Source organism: Heterodontus francisci, chromosome 29, assembly GCF_036365525.1.
Source record: "Heterodontus francisci isolate sHetFra1 chromosome 29, sHetFra1.hap1, whole genome shotgun sequence".
Lineage (NCBI taxonomy): Eukaryota > Metazoa > Chordata > Chondrichthyes > Heterodontiformes > Heterodontidae > Heterodontus > Heterodontus francisci.
In genome coordinates, this window is record NC_090399.1 from 5,723,885 (window position 1) to 5,747,239 (window position 23,355).

Sequence of the window (23,355 nt, forward strand, 5' to 3'; positions counted from 1 at the left end):
AGAGAGGAGGGAAACCCCATGGGTAAGAGAGTGACAGGGATGAGGGAAACCCCATGGAAAAGAGAGTGACAGAGGTGAGGAGGGAAACCCCATGGGTAAGAGAGTGACAGGGATGAGGGAAACCCCATGGATAAGAGAGTGACAGAGAGAGGAGGGAAACCCCATGGGTAAGAGAGTGACAGAGAGAGGAGGGAAACCCCATGGATAAGAGAGTGACAGAGATGAGGGGAAACCCCATGGGTAAGAGAGTGACAGGGATGAGGGAAACCCCATGGATAAGAGAATGACAGAGAGAGGAGGGAAACCCCATGGGTAAGAGAGTGACAGAGATGAGGGGAAACCCCATGGGTAAGAGAGTGACAGGGATGAGGGAAACCCCATGGATAAGAGAGTGACAGAGAGAGGAGGGAAACCCCATGGATAAGAGAGTGACAGAGAGAGGAGGGAAACCCCATGGATAAGAGAGTGACAGAGACGTGGGGAAACCCCATGGATAGGAGAGTGACAGAGGGAGGAGGGAAGCCCCATGGGTAAGAGAGTGACAGAGATGAGGGGAAACCCCATGAGTAAGAGAGTGACAGAGAGAGGAGGGAAACCCCATGGGTAAGAGAGTGACAGAGATGAGGGGAAACCCCATGGATAAGAGAGTGACAGAGAGAGGAGGGAAGCCCCATGGGTAGGAGAGTGACAGAGGGAGGAGGGAAGCCCCATGGGTAAGAGAGTGACAGAGATGTGGGGAAACCCCATGGATAAGAGAGTGACAGAGGGAGGAGGGACGCCCCATGGGTAAGAGAGTGACAGAGAGAGGAGGGAAACCCCATGGGTAAGAGAGTGACAGAGAGAGGAGGGAAGCCCCATGTGTAAGAGAGTGACAGAGGGAGGAGGGAAGCCCCATAGGTAAGAGAGTGACAGAGATGAGGCGAAACCCCATGGATAAGAGAGTGACAGAGAGAGGGGAAATCCCATGGGTAAGAGAGTGACAGAGAGAGGGGAAATCCCATGGGTAAGAGAGTGACAGAGAGAGGGGAAATCCCATGGGTAAGAGAGTGACAGAGAGAGGGTGAAACCCCATGGGTACGAGAGTGACAGAGAGAGGGGAAATCCCATGGGTAAGAGAGTGACAGAGAGAGGGTGAAACCCCATGGGTAAGAGAGTGACAGAGAGAGGGGAAATCCCATGGGTAAGAGAGTGACAGAGAGAGGGTGAAACCCCATGGGTAAGAGAGTGACAGAGAGAGGGGAAACCCCATGGGTAAGAGAGTGACAGAGAGAGGGGAAATCCCATGGGTAAGAGAGTGACAGAGAGAGGGTGAAACCCCATGGGTAAGAGAGTGACAGAGAGAGGGGAAACCCCATGGGTAAGAGAGTGACAGAGAGAGGGTGAAACCCCATGGGTAAGAGAGTGACAGAGAGAGGGGAAATCCCATGGGTAAGAGAGCGACAGAGAGAGGGTGAAACCCCATGGGTAAGAGAGTGACAGAGAGAGGGGAAATCCCATGGGTAAGAGAGTGACAGAGAGAGGGGAAATCCCATGGGTAAGAGAGTGACAGAGAGAGGGGAAATCCCATGGGTAAGAGAGTGACAGAGAGAGGGGAAATCCCATGGGTAAGAGAGTGACAGAGAGAGGGGAAATCCCATGGGTACGAGAGTGACAGAGAGAGGGGAAATCCCATGGGTAAGAGAGTGACAGAGAGAGGGGAAATCCCATGGGTAAGAGAGTGACAGAGAGAGGGGAAATCCCATGGATAAGAGAGTGACAGAGAGAGGGGAAATCCCATGGGTAAGAGAGTGACAGAGAGAGGGGAAATCCCATGGGTAAGAGAGTGACAGAGAGAGGGGAAATCCCATGGGTAAGAGAGTGACAGAGAGAGGGGAAATCCCATGGGTACGAGAGTGACAGAGAGAGGGGAAATCCCATGGGTAAGAGAGTGACAGAGAGAGGGGAAATCCCATGGGTAAGAGAGTGACAGAGAGAGGGGAAATCCCATGGGTAAGAGAGTGACAGAGAGAGGGGAAATCCCATGGGTAAGAGAGTGACAGAGAGAGGGTGAAACCCCATGGGTACGAGAGTGACAGAGAGAGGGGAAATCCCATGGGTAAGAGAGTGACAGAGAGAGGGGAAATCCCATGGGTAAGAGAGTGACAGAGAGAGGGGAAATCCCATGGATAAGAGAGTGACAGAGAGAGGGGAAATCCCATGGGTAAGAGAGTGACAGAGAGAGGGGAAATCCCATGGGTAAGAGAGTGACAGAGAGAGGGGAAATCCCATGGGTAAGAGAGTGACAGAGAGAGGGGAAATCCCATGGGTAAGAGAGTGACAGAGAGAGGGGAAATCCCATGGGTAAGAGAGTGACAGAGAGAGGGGAAATCCCATGGGTAAGAGAGTGACAGAGAGAGGGGAAATCCCATGGGTACGAGAGTGACAGAGAGAGGGGAAATCCCATGGGTAAGAGAGTGACAGAGAGAGGGGAAATCCCATGGGTAAGAGAGTGACAGAGAGAGGGGAAATCCCATGGATAAGAGAGTGACAGAGAGAGGGGAAATCCCATGGGTAAGAGAGTGACAGAGAGAGGGGAAATCCCATGGGTAAGAGAGTGACAGAGAGAGGGGAAATCCCATGGGTAAGAGAGTGACAGAGAGAGGGGAAATCCCATGGATAAGAGAGTGACAGAGAGAGGGGAAATCCCATGGGTAAGAGAGTGACAGAGAGAGGGGAAATCCCATGGGTAAGAGAGTGACAGAGAGAGGGGAAATCCCATGGGTAAGAGAGTGACAGAGAGAGGGGAAATCCCATGGGTACGAGAGTGACAGAGAGAGGGGAAATCCCATGGGTAAGAGAGTGACAGAGAGAGGGGAAATCCCATGGGTAAGAGAGTGACAGAGAGAGGGGAAATCCCATGGGTAAGAGAGTGACAGAGAGAGGGGAAATCCCATGGGTAAGAGAGTGACAGAGAGAGGGTGAAACCCCATGGGTACGAGAGTGACAGAGAGAGGGGAAATCCCATGGGTAAGAGAGTGACAGAGAGAGGGGAAATCCCATGGGTAAGAGAGTGACAGAGAGAGGGGAAATCCCATGGATAAGAGAGTGACAGAGAGAGGGGAAATCCCATGGGTAAGAGAGTGACAGAGAGAGGGGAAATCCCATGGGTAAGAGAGTGACAGAGAGAGGGGAAATCCCATGGGTAAGAGAGTGACAGAGAGAGGGGAAATCCCATGGGTACGAGAGTGACAGAGAGAGGGGAAATCCCATGGGTAAGAGAGTGACAGAGAGAGGGGAAATCCCATGGGTAAGAGAGTGACAGAGAGAGGGGAAATCCCATGGGTAAGAGAGTGACAGAGAGAGGGGAAATCCCATGGGTAAGAGAGTGACAGAGAGAGGGTGAAACCCCATGGGTACGAGAGTGACAGAGAGAGGGGAAATCCCATGGGTAAGAGAGTGACAGAGAGAGGGTGAAACCCCATGGGTAAGAGAGTGACAGAGAGAGGGGAAATCCCATGGGTAAGAGAGTGACAGAGAGAGGGTGAAACCCCATGGGTAAGAGAGTGACAGAGAGAGGGGAAACCCCATGGGTAAGAGAGTGACAGAGAGAGGGGAAATCCCATGGGTAAGAGAGTGACAGAGAGAGGGTGAAACCCCATGGGTAAGAGAGTGACAGAGAGAGGGGAAACCCCATGGGTAAGAGAGTGACAGAGAGAGGGTGAAACCCCATGGGTAAGAGAGTGACAGAGAGAGGGGAAATCCCATGGGTAAGAGAGCGACAGAGAGAGGGGAAACCCCATGGGTAAGAGAGTGACAGAGAGAGGGGGAGATAGCTGTGTTTAGGAATCCGACGCTGGTAGAAACCATTTTGCAGGAACACAGTCACTGCAATGGTGGGATGTAATTCCCATCTCCTGCCCACCCTATTGGAATGAAGCTGGTGTTAATCTGAGAGGCTGGTATAAAGCAGTAAAGGGTGTGGGACGTGGGTCCTCCCTGTCTTTCTGGGAAAGAGGATGTAGGAGAAGAGTCTTTATGTCGACTGGACCCCCTGTAATATACTTCCTATTTGTTTATCTGTTTCAGACAACGCGAAGCATGCAGGAAAATTAGGTAATCTGTGAGCACGCACTGACTTCACTAAAATCCCCTGATTGTTCACCTTGTTATATTTCTGTTAAATGTCAGACTGTCTTAATGTTATTTTAAATAAAATTGTCATCTGTAGCACGTATACTGTCGAGGTTGATAAACCATCTCTACTGGGCAATATTACATAAACCAATCCATAGCCATAGAAAGCAATGATAAATAATCCCCTACCTCCCACTTACTCTGCATGTAGTGGCTGGGCTTCTTCAGCTAATTCTTCAACATGAGCTGCTCAATGTTATCAGTCGCTGAACCGGGGGTGGGAGGTGGTTGTGGGGTGTCCCGCAAAACTACTTTGCTGGGAATTTTCCTACCAGTTGGGAACAATCCCGGAGCTGGAATTGAAAAGGTTTCCAGAAAAACACGGGTGTTGAAATCGCCCAATGCAGCCGGACTGACAGATTCGATTTTCTCCGAATCCCTGACTGGTCTGCGCTGCCAGCAAAGGTGGGCAGGCGAGGCACATTAGCAGTCTAGGAAAGAAGGACAGGGTTAGTGGGGGCAGGGTCTGCCCGCTGAGAGGGGGCACAATTACCCTCCCACTTTCTGGACTTTACTTCAGCTTTGTATCCTTTGTAATGTCCTCATGAATCCTCTGTGGGGTGAATGTGACTTATCTGGCGGTTTTAACCAGGCATTGCTTATATGGCAGTCAAATAACCTTCACACCAACACACATACCACCCCCTTCCTGCCACCCTGTAAATGGTGGGGACTTCACATCCTTCTTAAAGGAACAAATGTCTGTAAACCAACCATTGATTGCTGAGTCACCAATGTTCACATTTCTACAATCATCAGTTCGCCAAATGCAGTATCTTCTTTTCCTGTTTCTTATTAGTTTTTCCACTGCTTGACATTCTGGTCTCAAAGAGACAAGTTCACCATAGCAGTGGAATAATACACCATGCTTGATAACACAGTGCAATATGGTCTATATAACACAGTGAGAAATGCCACACAAGGTCCACTAATAGATAAAGAGGAAAATCCTTTCTTTTTAAAAAAAATATTGTTTTTTCAAAAAATCTCTGCGAGTAACAACATTCAGCTTTTCAGTTAAATTTCTGGTGTAAGTAATGTCATGGTATTAATTTGCCTTGGTCCCTGTTGTGACAACTTTCCTCTCTTATCTGTGTTGCTCCCTAGAATGTGAGAAACTTCTCCAGGAATTTGGTAAGAGACTATTTACGAATCCTTCACACACTGGGTTTGGGGTTTCACCTCATGACCAGCAAACGTTTCTTATTCGGCGTTGTCAGTTCTTGAATCACGAAGGAAAACGGAGTGGATTGTCCTGGGTTTGCTGCTGGGTCTATTGGGAAAACATTTTCCCCAGGAATGTTTGATGGGACAGTGTAGAGGGAGCTTTACTCTGTATCTAACCCCGTGCTGAACCTGTCCTGGGAGTGTTTGATGGGACAGTGTAAAGGGAGCTTTACCCTGTATCTAACCCCGTGCTGAACCTGTCCTGGGAGTGTTTGATGGGACAGTGTAAAGGGAGCTTTACCCTGTATCAAACCCCGTGCTGAACCTGTGTGGGAGTGTTTGATGGGACAGTGTAAAGGGAGCTTTACTCTGTATCAAACCCCGTGCTGAACCTGTCCTGGGAATGTTTGATGGGACAGTGTAGAGGGAGCTTTACCCTGTATCAAACCCCGTACTGTACCTGTCCTGGGAGTGTTTGATGGGACAGTGTAAAGGGAGCTTTACCCTGTATCTAACCCCGTGCTGAACCTGTCCTGGGAGTGTTTGTTGGGGACAGTGTAGAGGGAGCTTTACTCTGTATCTAACCCCCGTGCTGTACATGTCTTGGGAGTGTTTGATGGGACAGTGTAGAGGGAGCTTTACTCTGTATCTAACCCCCGTGCTGTACATGTCTTGGGAGTGTTTGATGGGACAGTGTAGAGGGAGCTTTACTCTGTATGTAACCCCTTTTTTTTTGTAGAGGGAGCTTTACTCTGTATTTAACCCCGTTTTTTTCATGTCGAGGGGGCCTTTATTCCTCAGGCCCCCTTTAGATACATCTTTTAAAAATAACTTTATTAAAATCAAATAAACAAAAAACTCAAATTAAAATGCCATTCTCGGCGTCGACAATGCACTCCAGTCCCTGCGGTGCCCACTGGTCGCAGAAGGCTTCAAGCGTACCGGCGGACACCACATGCTCCTTCTCCAGGGACACCCGGGCGCGAACGTAACCGCGGAAGAGGGGCAGGCAATCGGGGAGGACGGGCCCCCCGACGGCCCGCAGCCTGGACCTGTGAATTGCCACCTTGGCTAGGCCCAGGAGCAGACCGACGAGGAGATCCTCCTCCCGGCCCATGCCCCTCCGCACCAGGTGCCCAAAGATCAGGAGCGTGGAACTGAAGTGCAGCCAAAACCTGAGGAGCAGCCCCTTCAAATACTCAAAGAGGGGCTGCAACCTCACACACTCCGTATATATGTGAAACACGGAATCGTCCAGGCCGCAGAAAGTACAGGCAGCCTGGGAGTCCGTGAAACTACTTAAAAGTCTATTGCACGGGACTGCCCTGTGCAACACCCTCCACCCCAGGTCCCCAATGTAAAGGGGAAGCACTCCCGCGTAGAGAGACCTCCATCGGGGTTTCCCCTCGCCGCCAGATGGCAACGCGGACCGCCAGGGCGTGTCCGGCCGGCTGACGAGGGCGAGCAAGTGGAGAGTGTGCAGGAGCAGCCTGTACAGGAAACCCCTCCGTGCCGATTGGAACAGCACGGAGGGCATTTCCAAGAGGTGGCTCGGGTTGTGCGGGACCGGCTCCCGAGGAGGGTTTCGGGGCCTGGGTCCGATGAGCAGTTCCAGCCGAGCGGGGGGTCAGCCCACGGTGAGGGGTGTCCCGGGGGCTTCGGTTACTCCTCCACGCGCCGGTCCGTCCCCGGAGCTGGCCGCCCGGACAGCCAAGGCGCTCTCCTCCGCCGGCGGGGGAGCACCCTGACTGGAGGCAACCATGTTCTGGAGTCGGAATAGATCCCGGTAAAAGACAGGCAACTCCCTCAGAGAGGCGCGGCTAACGGACTCCACTGGGAGCTGCGTGTCGTCTTGAAGGCAGTGACACTGGCGGAAAAAATATGTCGCCAGCGCACACCATCTGGGAGGACGCTCGACACACAGTTATCTCTGCAGGGTCCGAAGGCGGAGAGTTGCAGCCTGGGGGCGTATGCATGCCAGCGACTGGCCGCACTCCTGTCGGGAGACTCAGGACCGCTGCAGAGACCCAGTGTTTCCTCTTGCCCAAGAGGAAATCGACGAGCTTCTTCTGGATCTTGGTGGCGAATGCAGGGGGCGGGGCCAAAGTGACCATCCGGTACCACAGCATCGAGGCCACCAGTTGGTTTATGACCAACGCTCGGCCCCTGTCGGAAAGCACTCAGAGCAGTCCTGTCCAACACCCCAGCCGAGACTTTCGCCTCCAGCTCCTCCCAGTTTGCCGGCCAGACTTCCTCAGCGGGGCTAAGGTGGACTCCCAGATAGAGGAGGTGCGTGGTGCTCCACGCAAAAAGTGTTAACTCCTCTGGCAGGGAGTCCACCCGCCACTGACCCACCAGGAGTCCGGAACATTTCTCCCAATTGATCCTTGCGGAGGACGTGGCAGAAAAGGTCTGCTGGCAGTCGCGCATCCTCCGCATGTCAATGGGATCTGTGACCGCGTCGTTGGCGTAAGCCGAGAGGACAAGCCACATGGCCGGCCCGTGCAGAGCCAATCCTGTCAACCTCCTGCGAAGCAGGCACAGGAACGGCACTATGCAGATGGTATACAATTGGCCGGACATGGGGCATCCCTGACGCACTCCTCTCCCAAAGTGAAGGGGCGCTGTCAAGGACCCGTTAACTTAGACCAGACACTCTGCGGCGGCGTATAAAAGTCAGACCCGGGCCACAATGCGGCCCGAGTCCAAATGCGTGCAGAGTCCTGAAACGGTATTCGTGATCCACCCTGTCAAACGCCTTCTCCTGATCGAGGGAAAGACGACTGACAGCTGGAGCTGCCCGGCTGAAGAAAGTCTTTACAGAACAGCAAGAAAAGGAGAGAACCGGGCAGCTGTAGCCGACCTGGGCGAGGAACCCTCCCCTGACTGGAAGACTGGATTGTGAACTCTGCAGTAAGGTGTTCCAACCACCGAACCACAGCAACATCCTCGCTGCCCTTCTCTCCTTTCCAACACTCAGCTGCCTCTCCTCTCCTCTCCTCTCCTCTCCTCTCCTCTCCTCTCCCCTACCCTCCTCTCCTCTCCTCTCCTCTCCCCTCCTCTCCTCTCCTCTCCCCTCCCCTCCTCTCCTCTCCCCTCCTCTCCCCTCCTCTCCTCTCCTCTCCTCTCCTCTCCTCTCCTCTCCCCTCCCCTCCCCTCCTCTCCTCTCCTCTCCTCTCTCCTGTCCTCTCCTCTCCTCTCCTCTCCTCTCCTCTCCTCTCCTCTCCTCTCCTCTCCTTGTCCTTTTCCTTTTCACCCCTATTCTCCTCTACCCCGCACCGCCCCCCCCCCATCATATTGGTTTAGTTTAAAAACTGTTGTTTGCTTTATTTCTTAAGGGTGGGTGTGGCTCTTTGACTCCAAGGCAAAGCCCTTCTCCGCCAGTAGCGGGGCCCTCCCGTACATCTGCTGCCGCGGCTGCTGCAGCTGCACCTGTTGCCCCGTCACCGTTTGCACTAATAACATCTAAGCGTGGGGTCAAGAGCTACGTCCACCCGAACATGACGATAGAGGCACGCGTGAAAGCAATGGCCGAGGTTGTCGGCCCTTCGGCCATTGTTGCTGCCTGTAAAATGTACGGAAAGGCTGTGTTATTCCTGAAGACCGAGCGGGCGGTGTCCCTGGCCCTGAGCAAGGGGCTCACCGTGGGTGGGACCAGAAGGTTCTGTGCTTTAATGCCTCTGTTTATTTTCCCTTTTACAGAAAAGGAGAAGATTGCCATTAAGGCAGGTAAGTGTGAGTTGTCACGCTGAGGAAATGTGACTGTCGTGGGGGGGGGGGGAGGTGGCTGCATTTCTGGAGGTTTCATCACATGACGTCCTGCTTCCAAATGTCCCTAAACAGCTCTTCCGCCATCTCCCATATTGTTTTGGAAGCAGTGAACGAAAAGCCTTTGAAGAAAGCACACAATTCTTAACACCTCACTGATTCCATTCTCCTGGGCATCGATCGCAGTGACCAGGACATTGACCATTCATTCCTGGAGACTCCAGGGCGATCCTGGATGGTTGGCAACCCATGGTGCGGGAAGGTGGGGAGTGAACGTGCTTTACTGCTTTTCGCTGTTTGATCTTGGGTTACTTTGACACTGGGTCAAGGGTACAGCTGGCACAGAACCCCTGTCCAATGTGTTGCCACTCCCATTACTCGAGCGGATGGTAATCACTGTTCCCATTCCCTATGACTGGTTCCACACGGGCAGAGTGTAGCCAGCAGATGGAGACTGGCTTCGGCTGCCCTTTGGAAAATAGTGGGGGACAAATAACAGGAGGCAAAGAAGAAAGAGAAATGAAATTGGTGTTGTGAAATTGCAGTTTGTAATGGAAACCTCTCCTCCTCTGTTCCAGAGCATGAGAACTACAAGCGTGATTTTGGTAAGTGGCTTTAGCAGAATATTCATAAGTGTCAATGGTCAATTCAGATTGGTGGAGGTGATCAAACTGGCACAGCGTCTCAAACCGTGCTCTCACTGGGTCTGTTTCTCAGTCACTGCTCTCACTAGGTCTGTTTCTCAGTCACTGCTCTCACTGGGTCTGTTTCTCGGTCACTGCTCTCACTGGGTCTGTTTCTCGGTCACTGCTCTCAACTGGGTCTGTTTCTCTGTCACTGCTCTCACTGGGTCTGTTTCTCGGTCACTGCTCTCGCTGGGTCTGTTTCTCGGTCACTGGTTTCAACGGGTCTGTTTCTCTGTCACTGCTCTCACTGGGTCTGTTTCTCGGTCACTGCTCTCACCGGGTATGTTTCTCGGTCACTGCTCTCACCGGGTATGTTTCTCGGTCACTGCTCTCACTGGGTCTGTTTCTCGGTCACTGCTCTCACTGGGTCTGTTTCTCGGTCACTGGTTTCAACTGGGTCTGTTTCTCTGTCACTGCTCTCACTGGGTCTGTTTCTCAGTCACTGCTCTCAACTGGGTCTGATTCTCAGTCACTGCTCTCACTGGGTCTGTTTCTCAGTCACTGCTCTCAACTGGGTCTGTTTCTCAGTCACTGCTCTCAACTGGGTCTGTTTCTCAGTCACTGCTCTCAACTGGGTCTGTTTCTCAGTCACTGCTCTCAACTGGGTCTGTTTCTCCGTCACTGCTCTCACTGGGTCTGTTTCTCCGTCACTGCTCTCACTGGGTCTGTTTCTCAGTCACTGCTCTCAACTGGGTCTGTTTCTCAGTCACTGCTCTCACTGGGTCTGTTTCTCGGTCACTGCTCTCAACTGGGTCTGTTTCTCGGTAACTGCTCTCAACTGGGTCTGTTTCTCAGTCACTGCTCTCACTGGGTCTGTTTCTCGGTCACTGCTCTCAACTGGGTCTGTTTCTCCGTCACTGCTCTCACTGGGTCTGTTTCTCGGTCACTGCTCTCACTGGGTCTGTTTCTCGGTCACTGCTCTCACCGGGTCTGTTTCTCGGTCACTGCTCTCAACTGGGTCTGTTTCTCAGTCACTGCTCTCAACTGGGTCTGTTTCTCGGTCACTGCTCTCACTGGGTCGGTTTCTCGGTCATTGCTCTCACTGGGTCTGTTCCTCGGTCATTACTCTCACTGGGTCTGTTTCTCGGTCATTGCTGTCAACTGGGTCTGTTTCTCGGTCACTGCTCTCACTGGGTATGTTTCTCGGTCACTGCTCTCACTGGGTCTGTTTCTCGGTCACTGCTCTCACTGGGTCTGTTTCTCCTTCACTGCTCTCACCGGGTCTGTTTCTCCTTCACTGCTCTCACCGGGTCTGTTTCTCGGTCACTGCCCTCACCGGGTATGTTTCTCGGTCACTGCTCTCACCGGGTCTGTTTCTCGGTCATTGCTCTCACTGGGTCTGTTTCTCGGTCACTGCTCTCGCCGGGTCTGTTTCTCGGTCACTGCTCTCACAGGGTCTGTTTCTCCTTCACTGCTCTCACTGGGTCTGTTTCTCAGTCACTGCTCTCACCGGGTCTGTTTCTCGGTCACTGCCCTCACCGGGTCTGTTTCTCGGTCACTGCCCTCACCGGGTCTGTTTCTCGGTCATTGCTCTCACTGGGTCTGTTTCTCGGTCACTGCTCTTGCCGGGTCTGTTTCTCGGTCACTGCTCTCACCGGGTCTGTTTCTCGGTCACTGCTCTCACCGGGTCTGTTTCTCGGTCACTGCTCTCACTGGGTCTGTTTCTCGGTCACTGCTCTCACCGGGTCTGTTTCATGGTCACTGCTCTCACTGGGTCTGTTTCTCGGTCACTGCTCTCACCGGGTCTGTTTCTCGGTCACTGCTCTCACCGGGTATGTTTCTCGGTCACTGCTCTCACCGGGTCTGTTTCTCGGTCACTGCTCTCACTGGGTCTGTTTCTCGGTCACTGCTCTCAACTGGGTCTGTTTCTCGGTAACTGCTCTCAACTGGGTCTGTTTCTCAGTCACTGCTCTCACTGGGTCTGTTTCTCGGTCACTGCTCTCAACTGGGTCTGTTTCTCCGTCACTGCTCTCACTGGGTCTGTTTCTCGGTCACTGCTCTCACTGGGTCTGTTTCTCGGTCACTGCTCTCACCGGGTCTGTTTCTCGGTCACTGCTCTCAACTGGGTCTGTTTCTCAGTCACTGCTCTCAACTGGGTCTGTTTCTCGGTCACTGCTCTCACTGGGTCGGTTTCTCGGTCATTGCTCTCACTGGGTCTGTTCCTCGGTCATTACTCTCACTGGGTCTGTTTCTCGGTCATTGCTGTCAACTGGGTCTGTTTCTCGGTCACTGCTCTCACTGGGTATGTTTCTCGGTCACTGCTCTCACTGGGTCTGTTTCTCGGTCACTGCTCTCACTGGGTCTGTTTCTCCTTCACTGCTCTCACCGGGTCTGTTTCTCCTTCACTGCTCTCACCGGGTCTGTTTCTCGGTCACTGCCCTCACCGGGTATGTTTCTCGGTCACTGCTCTCACCGGGTCTGTTTCTCGGTCACTGCTCTCGCCGGGTCTGTTTCTCGGTCACTGCTCTCGCCGGGTCTGTTTCTCGGTCACTGCTCTCACAGGGTCTGTTTCTCCTTCACTGCTCTCACTGGGTCTGTTTCTCAGTCACTGCTCTCACCGGGTCTGTTTCTCGGTCACTGCCCTCACCGGGTCTGTTTCTCGGTCACTGCCCTCACCGGGTCTGTTTCTCGGTCATTGCTCTCACTGGGTCTGTTTCTCGGTCACTGCTCTTGCCGGGTCTGTTTCTCGGTCACTGCTCTCACCGGGTCTGTTTCTCGGTCACTGCTCTCACCGGGTCTGTTTCTCGGTCACTGCTCTCACTGGGTCTGTTTCTCGGTCACTGCTCTCACCGGGTCTGTTTCATGGTCACTGCTCTCACTGGGTCTGTTTCTCGGTCACTGCTCTCACCGGGTCTGTTTCTCGGTCACTGCTCTCACCGGGTATGTTTCTCGGTCACTGCTCTCACCGGGTCTGTTTCTCGGTCACTGCTCTCACTGGGTCTGTTTCTCGGTCATTGCTCTCACCGGGTCTGTTTCTCGGTCACTGCTCTCGCTGGGTCTGTTTCTCGGTCACTGCTCTCACCGGGTCTGTTTCTCGGTCACTGCTCTCACTGGGTCTGTTTCTCGGTCACTGCTCTCACCGGGTCTGTTTCTCGGTCACTGCTCTCACCGGGTATGTTTCTCGGTCACTGCTCTCACCGGGTCTGTTTCTCGGTCACTGCTCTCACTGGGTCTGTTTCTCGGTCACTGCTCTCACCGGGTCTGTTTCTCGGTCACTGCTCTCACTGGGTGCATTGATGCATCCTCTCTGGTCAGTAGCATACATTCCTCATGGTGACACACGAAGGTGGAATCGCCTGATTGGGCAGGAACTGTGCAGTGACCTTTTCTGACACTGTATCGTGTCTCTGTGTGTTTATTGCTCCACATTTCTAACCTCTCGATTCCTGTCTTACAGCTGAAGAGAAGGCTGCTGCCACAGCAGGTACGTGTACGTGTTTGCGTCTTGGACTGAAGGACTGGGTTATTACTGCTCATTTCTCAGCTTTCTATTCCCAATGTGGAGCTGGTGGTGGTGGGGGTGAGGAGGGCGGTGTTGAGGGGGTGGGGTGAGGAGGGCGGTGTTGAGGGGGTGGGGGTGAGGAGGGCGGTGTTGAGGGGGTGAGGGTGAGGAGGGCGGTGTTGAGGGGGGAAGGGTGAGGAGGGCGCTGTTGAGGGGGGAGGGGTGAGGAGGGCAGTGTTGAGGGGGGAGGGGTGATGAGGGTGGTGTTGAGGGGGTGGGGATGAGGAGGGCGGTGTTGAGGGGGTGGGGGTGAGGAGGGCGGTGTTGATGGGGTGGGGGTGAGGAGGGCGGTGTTGAGGAGGGGTGGGGGTGAGGAGGGCGGTGTTGAGGAGGGGTGGTGGTGAGGAGGGCTGTGTTAAGGGGGTGGGGGTGAGGAGGGCGGTGTTGAGGGCGGTGTTGAGGGGGTGGGGGTGAGGAGGGCGGTGTTGAGGTGGGCAGGGTTGAGGGGGTAGGGGTGAGGAGGGCGGTGTTGAGGAGGGGAGGGGTGAGGAGGGCGGTGTTGAGGTGGTGTGGGTGAGGAGGGCGGTGTTGAAGGGGGGACGGGTGAGGAGGGCGGTGTTGGGGTGGGGGTGAGGAGGGCGGTGTTGAGGGGGTAGGGGTGAGGAGGGCGGTGTTGAAGGGGGGAGGGGAGAGGAGGGTGGTGTTGAGGGGGAGCGGTGAGGAAGGCGGTGTTGAGGGGGCGAGGGCAGGCAACCTCAGGGAAAGCAGATTGGAAATTTGGGAACAGGCAGCAAATGCTTCTCTACCTCTCTTTCTCTCATGCTCCTTCTTTCTCTTTTCCTCTCTCTCCCCTTCCTCTCTCTCCCCTTCATCTCTCTCCCCTTCTTCTCTCTCTCCTTCCCCTTCTACAGTTGCCCTCCTCTCCCACTCTCTTCCCATCTCTCCCTCTCTCTTCCCATCTCTCCCTCTCCTCCCTCTTTCTCTCTTTCTCATTCTCGCCCCTTCTCTTTTCCACTTCTCCCACTCTCCCTAGCCTCCTGTCTCTTCCCCATTCCCCCCCTCTTGCCTCTCTCCTCAGCTCCATTTCTCCATCTCCCCTTTCCCTCTCCCCATAACCTCTCCCTCTCTCCCCCTCCTCCTCTCTCTCCCCCTTGCCTATCTCTCTCTTCATCCTCTCTCCCACTTCCCCTTTCCTCTTTATCTGTCTCTCTATCTCTCTCTCTTTCTCCCCCTCCTTCTTCCTTTCTTCTGCCCAGTAAACTGCACAGATTAAAACCACATTAGTATGTGAATAAAAACAGAGAATGCTGGAAATACTCAGCAGGTCTGGCAGCATCTGTGGAGAGAGAAACAGAGTTAATGTTTCAGGTCAGTGACCTTTCATCAGAACCTCATTGATTGTAAAACTCTTTGCGTTGTATTGAAAGGCAGTATATAAATGTAGGGTTCTTTATTTTCTGCTATCAATTAGCATTGGTATTAGTTGCTGACATTGTCAGTGTTGGTAACTTTTGTTTAGTGTTTCTTGTTTAGTGAGGCCATTGATGTATTAAAACAGTCAATTGTTCGAAGATGTTAACCTTTCACTTTTGACCCTTTCTGATTATCTCCTACTTGCAGAATATCAGAAGCTTCACACCGAATTCGGTGAGTTTTTTGTCAGTAAAAATCTGGCTTCATTCATTAAGTGTCTGGTCACATCTGTTTCAGTTCTGGTGTGGTTGTTGAATAGGAAATTGGGTTCGGTTCTAGGACATTTCTTGTCCTCACTTGGATATTGTGTTCCTGTGAATGACTAATCTCACGACTGATGCTGCAGACAACTTATCTCCTGAACTAGTCCTGGATACAGAGCCCCAGCCTCTTCAATCTTTTCCCCATAGTTGGACCCTAAATTGGTAATGTTGGCTTTATGAAAAACTGCCTGAGCATTGGTCTCTTGGCTTCAATAGAGATTATAGAGTCCAGCATAATTCATATCAAACTCCAGATTCATTTCTCATGAATTGATCATGTGAGATTGCTCATGGCCCAGTTAATGATTATAGACTAGAGGATCAACTTGTCCCCCAATGTACAACTGGCTTTTGCCAATCGGCCGCCCACTGGAGATTCCGCATAATCTTCATTCCTGTCGCTTCATGGTAGAGATGGAAACTCGGGCAATTTCTCTAATGGGAGGATGATTCCAGAGACGTTAATAGAAAAATCTACCATTACAAGTTCTTTATTATATATCGAGATGTCGTTGGAGTTGACCAAGGGACTTCAAAAACTCACTGCATGGAGCCACCGTGTGACTAGAGTCTGTAACTATTGAGTCTGTAACTGTGACAGTTGACAGAGCAAAATTGAGTGGGGATGTTGACATAGGAATTTACAATGGTGATCAAAAATGTTGCTGCGTGGACAGGAAGTCACACCCACACAAGGTTTTCTTTATAATATATTAGTTAATCGTGCCATTAATTAAAAAAACTTTGCTCATGAAAAAAAACTGACATAAAGGGGAAGTTTTGTTAATAAAGTTGTGTGTTGAAGGGGTTTTATTCATACTTTGCCATCTCTGTTTCCTTTTAGAGCAATGGAAGCCCCTTGTTCAGTCAGGTATGCTCCCCAGTGTGAATGCACATTCAAGGGATGTGCGCTTAATAGCTTTTGTGTATTTTTTTGCAGTTGGGAAATGGACTGCACAGGATGCTACTGAACCAAATAGAGCAGTAAAGTGCCAAGATCAATTCATGTCTTAATCTCTACCTTTAGTTAATCGTAGGAGCACTCTGTGTGTGTGTGTGTGTTGTAAGTGAATCATAGGAGGTGTGTGTGTTGTAAGTGAATCATAGGAGGTGTGTGTGTGTTGTGAGTGAATCATAGGAGTTGTGTGTGTTGTAAATGAATCATAGGAGTTGTGTGTGTTGTGAGTGAATCATAGGAGTTGTGTGTGTTGTAAGTGAATCATAGGAGGTGTGTGTGTTGTAAGTGAATCATAGGAGGTGTGTGTGTGTTGTGAGTGAATCATAGGAGTTGTGTGTGTTGTAAATGAATCATAGGAGTTGTGTGTGTTGTGAGTGAATCATAGGAGTTGTGTGTGTTGTAAATGAATCATAGGAGTTGTGTGTGTTGTAAGTGAATCATAGGAGTTGTGTGTGTTGTAAGTGAATCATAGGAGGTGTGTGTGTGTTGTAAGTGAATCATAGGAGTTGTGTGTGTGTTGTAAGTGAATCATAGGAGTTGTGTGTGTTGTAAGTGAATCATAGGAGGTGTGTGTGTTGTAAGTGAATCATAGGAGGTGTGTGTGTTGTAAGTGAATCATAGGAGGTGTGTGTGTGTTGTAAGTGAATCATAGGAGGTGTGTGTGTTGTAAGTGAATCATAGGAGGTGTGTGTGTTGTAAGTGAATCATAGGAGGTGTGTGTGTTGTAAGTGAATCATAGGAGGTGTGTGTGTGTTGTAAGTGAATCATAGGAGTTGTGTGTGTTGTAAGTGAATCATAGGAGGTGTGTGTGTTGTAAGTGAATCATAGGAGTTGTGTGTGTTGTAAGTGAATCATAGGAGTTGTGTGTGTGTTGTAAATGAATCATAGGAGGTGTGTGTGTGTTGTAAGTGAATCATAGGAGGTGTGTGTGTGTGTTGTAAGTGAATCATAGGAGGTGTGTGTGTTGTAAGTGAATCATAGGAGGTGTGTGTGTTGTGAGTGAATCATAGGAGTTGTGTGTGTTGTAAATGAATCATAGGAGTTGTGTGTGTTGTGAGTGAATCATAGGAGTTGTGTGTGTTGTAAGTGAATCATAGGAGGTGTGTGTGTGTTGTAAGTGAATCATAGGAGTTGTGTGTGTTGTAAGTGAATCATAGGAGGTGTGTGTGTTGTAAGTGAATCATAGGAGGTGTGTGTGTTGTAAGTGAATCATAGGAGTTGTGTGTGTTGTGAGTGAATCATAGGAGTTGTGTGTGTTGTACGTGAATCATAGGAGTTGTGTGTGTTGTAAGTGAATCATAGGAGTTGTGTGTGTGTTGTAAATGAATCATAGGAGTTGTGTGTGTGTTGTAAGTGAATCATAGGAGTTGTGTGTGTGTTGTAAATGAATCATAGGAGTTGTGTGTGTGTTGTAAGTGAATCATAGGAGTTGTGTGTGTGTTGTAAATGAATCATAGGAGTTGTGTGTGTGTTGTAAGTGAATCATAGGAGTTGTGTGTGTGTTGTAAATGAATCATAGGAGTTGTGTGTGTTGTAAGTGAATCATAGGAGTTGTGTGTGTTGTAAGTGAATCATAGGAGGTGTGTGTGTGTTGTAAGTGAATCATAGGAGTTGTGTGTGTTGTAAGTGAATCATAGGAGGTGTGTGTGTTGTAAGTGAATCATAGGAGGTGTGTGTGTTGTAAGTGAATCATAGGAGGTGTGTGTGTTGTAAGTGAATCATAGGAGGTGTGTGTGTTGTAAGTGAATCATAGGAGGTGTGTGTGTTGTAAGTGAATCATAGGAGGTGTGTGTGTTGTAAGTGAATCATAGGAGTTGTGTGTGTTGTAAGTGAATCATAGGAGGTGTGTGTGTTGTAAGTGAATCATAGGAGGTGTGTGTGTTGTAAGTGAATCATAGGAGGTGTGTGTGTTGTAAGTGAATCATAGGAGGTGTGTGTGTGTTGTAAGTGAATCATAGGAGTTGTGTGTGTTGTAAGTGAATCATAGGAGGTGTGTGTGTGTTGTAAGTGAATCATAGGAGTTGTGTGTGTTGTAAGTGAATCATAGGAGTTGTGTGTGTTGTAAGTGAATCATAGGAGGTGTGTGTGTGTTGTAAGTGAATCATAGGAGTTGTGTGTGTTGTAAGTGAATCATAGGAGGTGTGTGTGTTGTAAGTGAATCATAGGAGTTGTGTGTGTGTTGTAAGTGAATCATAGGAGGTGTGTGTGTTGTAAGTGAATCATAGGAGGTGTGTGTGTTGTAAGTGAATCATAGGAGTTGTGTGTGTTGTAAGTGAATCATAGGAGGTGTGTGTGTTGTAAGTGAATCATAGGAGTTGTGTGTGTTGTAAGTGAATCATAGGAGGTGTGTGTGTTGTAAGTGAATCATAGGAGTTGTGTGTGTTGTAAGTGATTCATAGGAGTTGTGTGTGTGTTGTAAGTGAATCATAGGAGTTGTGTGTGTTGTAAGTGAATCATAGGAGGTGTGTGTGTTGTAAGTGAATCATAGGAGTTGTGTGTGTTGTCAGTGAATCATAGGAGTTGTGTGTGTGTTGTAAGTGAATCATAGGAGGTGTGTGTGTTGTAAGTGAATCATAGGAGGTGTGTGTGTTGTAAGTGAATCATAGGAGTTGTGTGTGTGTTGTAAGTGAATCATAGGAGTTGTGTGTGTTGTAAGTGAATCATAGGAGTTGTGTGTGTGTTGTAAGTGAATCATAGGAGTTGTGTGTGTTGTAAGTGAATCATAGGAGTTGTGTGTGTTGTAAGTGAATCATAGGAGTTGTGTGTGTTGTAAGTGAATCATAGGAGTTGTGTGTGTTGTAAGTGAATCATAGGAGGTGTGTGTGTTGTAAGTGAATCATAGGAGTTGTGTGTGTTGTAAGTGAATCATAAGAGTTGTGTGTGTGTTGTAAGTGAATCATAGGAGTTGTGTGTGTGTTGTAAGTGAATCATAGGAGTTGTGTGTGTGTTGTAAGTGAATCATAGGAGGTGTGTGTGTTGTAAGTGAATCATAGGAGTTGTGTGTGTTGTAAGTGAATCACAGGAGGTGTGTGTGTTGTAAGTGAATCATAGGAGTTGTGTGTGTGTTGTAAGTGAATCATAGGAGTTGTGTGTGTTGTAAGTGAATCATAGGAGTTGTGTGTGTGTTGTAAGTGAATCATAGGAGTTGTGTGTGTTGTAAGTGAATCATAGGAGGTGTGTGTGTTGTAAGTGAATCATAGGAGTTGTGTGTGTTGTAAGTGAATCATAGGAGTTGTGTGTGTGTTGTAAGTGAATCATAGGAGGTGTGTGTGTTGTAAGTGAATCATAGGAGGTGTGTGTGTTGTAAGTGAATCATAGGAGGTGTGTGTGTTGTAAGTGAATCATAGGAGGTGTGTGTGTTGTAAGTGAATCATAGGAGTTGTGTGTGTTGTAAGTGAATCATAGGAGTTGTGTGTGTTGTAAGTGAATCATAGGAGTTGTGTGTGTTGTAAGTGAATCATAGGAGTTGTGTGTGTTGTAAGTGAATCATAGGAGGTGTGTGTGTTGTAAGTGAATCATAGGAGTTGTGTGTGTTGTAAGTGAATCATAGGAGTTGTGTGTGTGTTGTAAGTGAATCATAGGAGTTGTGTGTGTTGTAAGTGAATCACAGGAGGTGTGTGTGTTGTAAGTGAATCATAGGAGTTGTGTGTGTGTTGTAAGTGAATCATAGGAGTTGTGTGTGTTGTAAGTGAATCATAGGAGGTGTGTGTGTTGTAAGTGAATCATAGGAGTTGTGTGTGTTGTCAGTGAATCATAGGAGGTGTGTGTGTGTTGTAAGTGAATCATAGGAGTTGTGTGTGTTGTAAGTGAATCATAGGAGGTGTGTGTGTTGTAAGTGAATCATAGGAGGTGTGTGTGTTGTAAGTGAATCATAGGAGGTGTGTGTGTTGTAAGTGAATCATAGGAGGTGTGTGTGTTGTAAGTGAATCATAGGAGTTGTGTGTGTGTTGTAAGTGAATCATAGGAGGTGTGTGTGTTGTAAGTGAATCATAGGAGGTGTGTGTGTTGTAAGTGAATCATAGGAGTTGTGTGTGTTGTAAGTGAATCATAGGAGGTGTGTGTGTTGTAAGTGAATCATAGGAGTTGTGTGTGTTGTAAGTGATTCATAGGAGTTGTGTGTGTGTTGTAAGTGAATCATAGGAGTTGTGTGTGTTGTAAGTGAATCATAGGAGGTGTGTGTGTTGTAAGTGAATCATAGGAGGTGTGTGTGTTGTAAGTGAATCATAGGAGTTGTGTGTGTTGTCAGTGAATCATAGGAGTTGTGTGTGTGTTGTAAGTGAATCATAGGAGGTGTGTGTGTTGTAAGTGAATCATAGGAGGTGTGTGTGTTGTAAGTGAATCATAGGAGTTGTGTGTGTGTTGTAAGTGAATCATAGGAGTTGTGTGTGTTGTAAGTGAATCATAGGAGTTGTGTGTGTGTTGTAAGTGAATCATAGGAGTTGTGTGTGTTGTAAGTGAATCATAGGAGTTGTGTGTGTTGTAAGTGAATCATAGGAGTTGTGTGTGTTGTAAGTGAATCATAGGAGTTGTGTGTGTTGTAAGTGAATCATAGGAGGTGTGTGTGTTGTAAGTGAATCATAGGAGTTGTGTGTGTTGTAAGTGAATCATAAGAGTTGTGTGTGTGTTGTAAGTGAATCATAGGAGTTGTGTGTGTGTTGTAAGTGAATCATAGGAGGTGTGTGTGTTGTAAGTGAATCATAGGAGATGTGTGTGTTGTAAGTGAATCATAGGAGTTGTGTGTGTTGTAAGTGAATCATAAGAGTTGTGTGTGTGTTGTAAGTGAATCATAGGAGTTGTGTGTGTGTTGTAAGTGAATCATAGGAGGTGTGTGTGTGTTGTAAGTGAATCATAGGAGTTGTGTGTGTTGTAAGTGAATCATAAGAGTTGTGTGTGTGTTGTAAGTGAATCATAGGAGTTGTGTGTGTTGTAAGTGAATCATAAGAGTTGTGTGTGTGTTGTAAGTGAATCATAGGAGTTGTGTGTGTTGTAAGTGAATCATAGGAGGTGTGTGTGTTGTAAGTGAATCATAGGAGGTGTGTGTGTTGTAAGTGAATCATAGGAGGTGTGTGTGTTGTAAGTGAATCATAGGAGATGTGTGTGTTGTAAGTGAATCATAGGAGTTGTGTGTGTTGTAAGTGAATCATAAGAGTTGTGTGTGTGTTGTAAGTGAATCATAGGAGTTGTGTGTGTGTTGTAAGTGAATCATAGGAGGTGTGTGTGTGTTGTAAGTGAATCATAGGAGTTGTGTGTGTTGTAAGTGAATCATAGGAGGTGTGTGTGTTGTAAGTGAATCATAGGAGGTGTGTGTGTGTTGTAAGTGAATCATAGGAGGTGTGTGTGTTGTAAGTGAATCATAGGAGGTGTGTGTGTTGTAAGTGAATCATAGGAGGTGTGTGTGTTGTAAGTGAATCATAGGAGGTGTGTGTGTGTTGTAAGTGAATCATAGGAGGTGTGTGTGTTGTAAGTGAATCATAGGAGGTGTGTGTGTGTGTGTGAATGAGGTATAGAAGCATTGTGGCTTGAGTGGTGATTTAACATGAATCACAATCCCATGCCAGGAGGGCAGTGCGCTGTCTTTCGTCTAACTCCTACCTCAGGTCCTTGACTCACTCTGAACTGGCACGTACTTTGATCATTGCTCCATTTGAGTATATTAAACGTTACTAATCCTCTGTCTTCTGTTTTTTTCAGAGTGGGACAGGATACGGAGCTATGCAGGTATGACTTGAGAGGATGCAGAGGAGATTTACCTGAGTGGTTCCAGGGATAGGGAATTTTAGCTACAAGGTTAGGTTGGAGAAGCTGGTGTTATTCCCCTTGGAGAAAAGGAGATTGTGGGGAGATTTGATAGAGGTGTACAAGATTCTGACAGGCTTAGATAAGGTAGACAATGAAAAGTTGTTCCCATTAGTTGATGGTGCAAGGACGAGGGGACAAAGAGATGCAGGGGGGATGTGGTAGGAAGAAGCTTTTTATGCAGCAAGTAGTGATGACTTGGAATTCACTGCCTACAAGGATGGTGGAAGCAGAGCAGGGGAATGGGACTGACTGGATTGCTCTACAGAGAGCTAGCATAGATTCGATGGGCCTAATGGCCTCCTTCTGTGCTGTAAATGACTCGATGACTCTTGGGGCAGCAGACCGTACATTTCACACAGGACTGTCCTATCCAGGAACACTTGTGTTATTGTCAGGCCCAGTGGAATTAGCAAACTGCTGAGTGAGAGTGAGGATTAGAAACTTTTAAATTCATTCTGGGGATCTGGGCATCGCTGGCAAGGCCTGCATTTATTTCCCATCCCTCGTTCCCCATTGAGAATCTGATTGGTGCACCTTCTCCAGAGGCCATTTGGTTTGGGGCTGGAGTCACATTTAGGCTAAACCAGGTAAAGGACAGTAATGAATCAGTTGGGCTTTTATGACAGTCCGGAAGTTTTCTGGCTACTTTTACTGACGTCAGATTATTATTTCCGTGATTTGTATTAAACTGAATTCAAATTCATAAACTGCCCTGGGTGTCGGGGGTGGGGGTGTTGGTAAAGTGTGGTTTGAACTCACGTTCTCTGGACTGTGAGTTACAGAGCCACTACACCTCCATATTTACGGAGCATCCTTCACACCCTCGGGATGTGCCAAAGTGCTTCCCAACCAATGGAGTGCTGTTTAAAGTTGGCAAGTGGGTCAGCCGATTTGCACACAGCAAGATCCCACAAACAGCGAATGAGACAAACAGATCAGTGTTTGGAGGTTTTGGCTGAGGGATGAATTAGTGCTAGGGCATTGGGCAGAAAGGGGACCAGGTTTTAATGTCTCAACTCTGACAGTGCAGCACTTCCTCAGGACTGCACTGCGCACTGCGAGTGTCAGCCTGGATCTTTGGACAAAAGTCTCTGGATTTGGACTTTGAACTCAGGAGGCTCTGATTCAGAGGCGAATGTTGCTACCCACTTAGTTACAGTTTTGTCACAATGCGCAACCTCCTAACTAACATGTCCTGATGATCTCGAGAGCTCCCCCTCCCCCGAATTTGATTGAGAGATTCAGTAGAATGGGCCTGTATTCTTTGCCGTTTACAAAAATGAGAGGTCACCTCATTGAGACCTGTAAAATTCTTGGGGGATTGACATGGTAGATGCAGAGATGCTGAATCCCCCTGGCTGGAGAATCTAGAAATAGGGAGTCATAGATTTAGGATAAGGGTTTTCGGATTAGGACTGAGATGGAGAAACTTCTTCACTCAAAGGGTTGTGAATATCGGAGTGGTGAATGCTCAGGAATTACGTCTATTCAAGACAGGGGTTGATAGATTTTTGGGTACTAAGGGGAGTAAGGGATATGGGGATAGTGTGGGAAGCTGGGGTTGAGGTAGGAGATAGGCAATGATCTTGTTGAAAGGTGGAGCAGGCTCGAGGGGCTGTGTAGTCT

General features: G+C 48.9%; 1 protein-coding gene across 1 annotated transcript in view; it reads left to right on the top strand.

The window, feature by feature from the left end:
* LOC137346091 (butyrophilin subfamily 3 member A1-like) overlaps positions 1 to 23,355 on the top strand; it is a 127,527-nt gene that overhangs the window by 101,798 nt on the left and 2,374 nt on the right. Inside the window, exons 10-17 of the mRNA XM_068009387.1 lie at positions 4,066 to 4,092; positions 5,281 to 5,307; positions 9,043 to 9,069; positions 9,687 to 9,713; positions 13,192 to 13,218; positions 14,857 to 14,883; positions 15,817 to 15,843; positions 21,622 to 21,648. Coding sequence (XP_067865488.1) covers positions 4,066 to 4,092; positions 5,281 to 5,307; positions 9,043 to 9,069; positions 9,687 to 9,713; positions 13,192 to 13,218; positions 14,857 to 14,883; positions 15,817 to 15,843; positions 21,622 to 21,648 — 216 coding nt within the window. The remainder of the gene's footprint in view (positions 1 to 4,065; positions 4,093 to 5,280; positions 5,308 to 9,042; positions 9,070 to 9,686; positions 9,714 to 13,191; positions 13,219 to 14,856; positions 14,884 to 15,816; positions 15,844 to 21,621; positions 21,649 to 23,355) is intronic.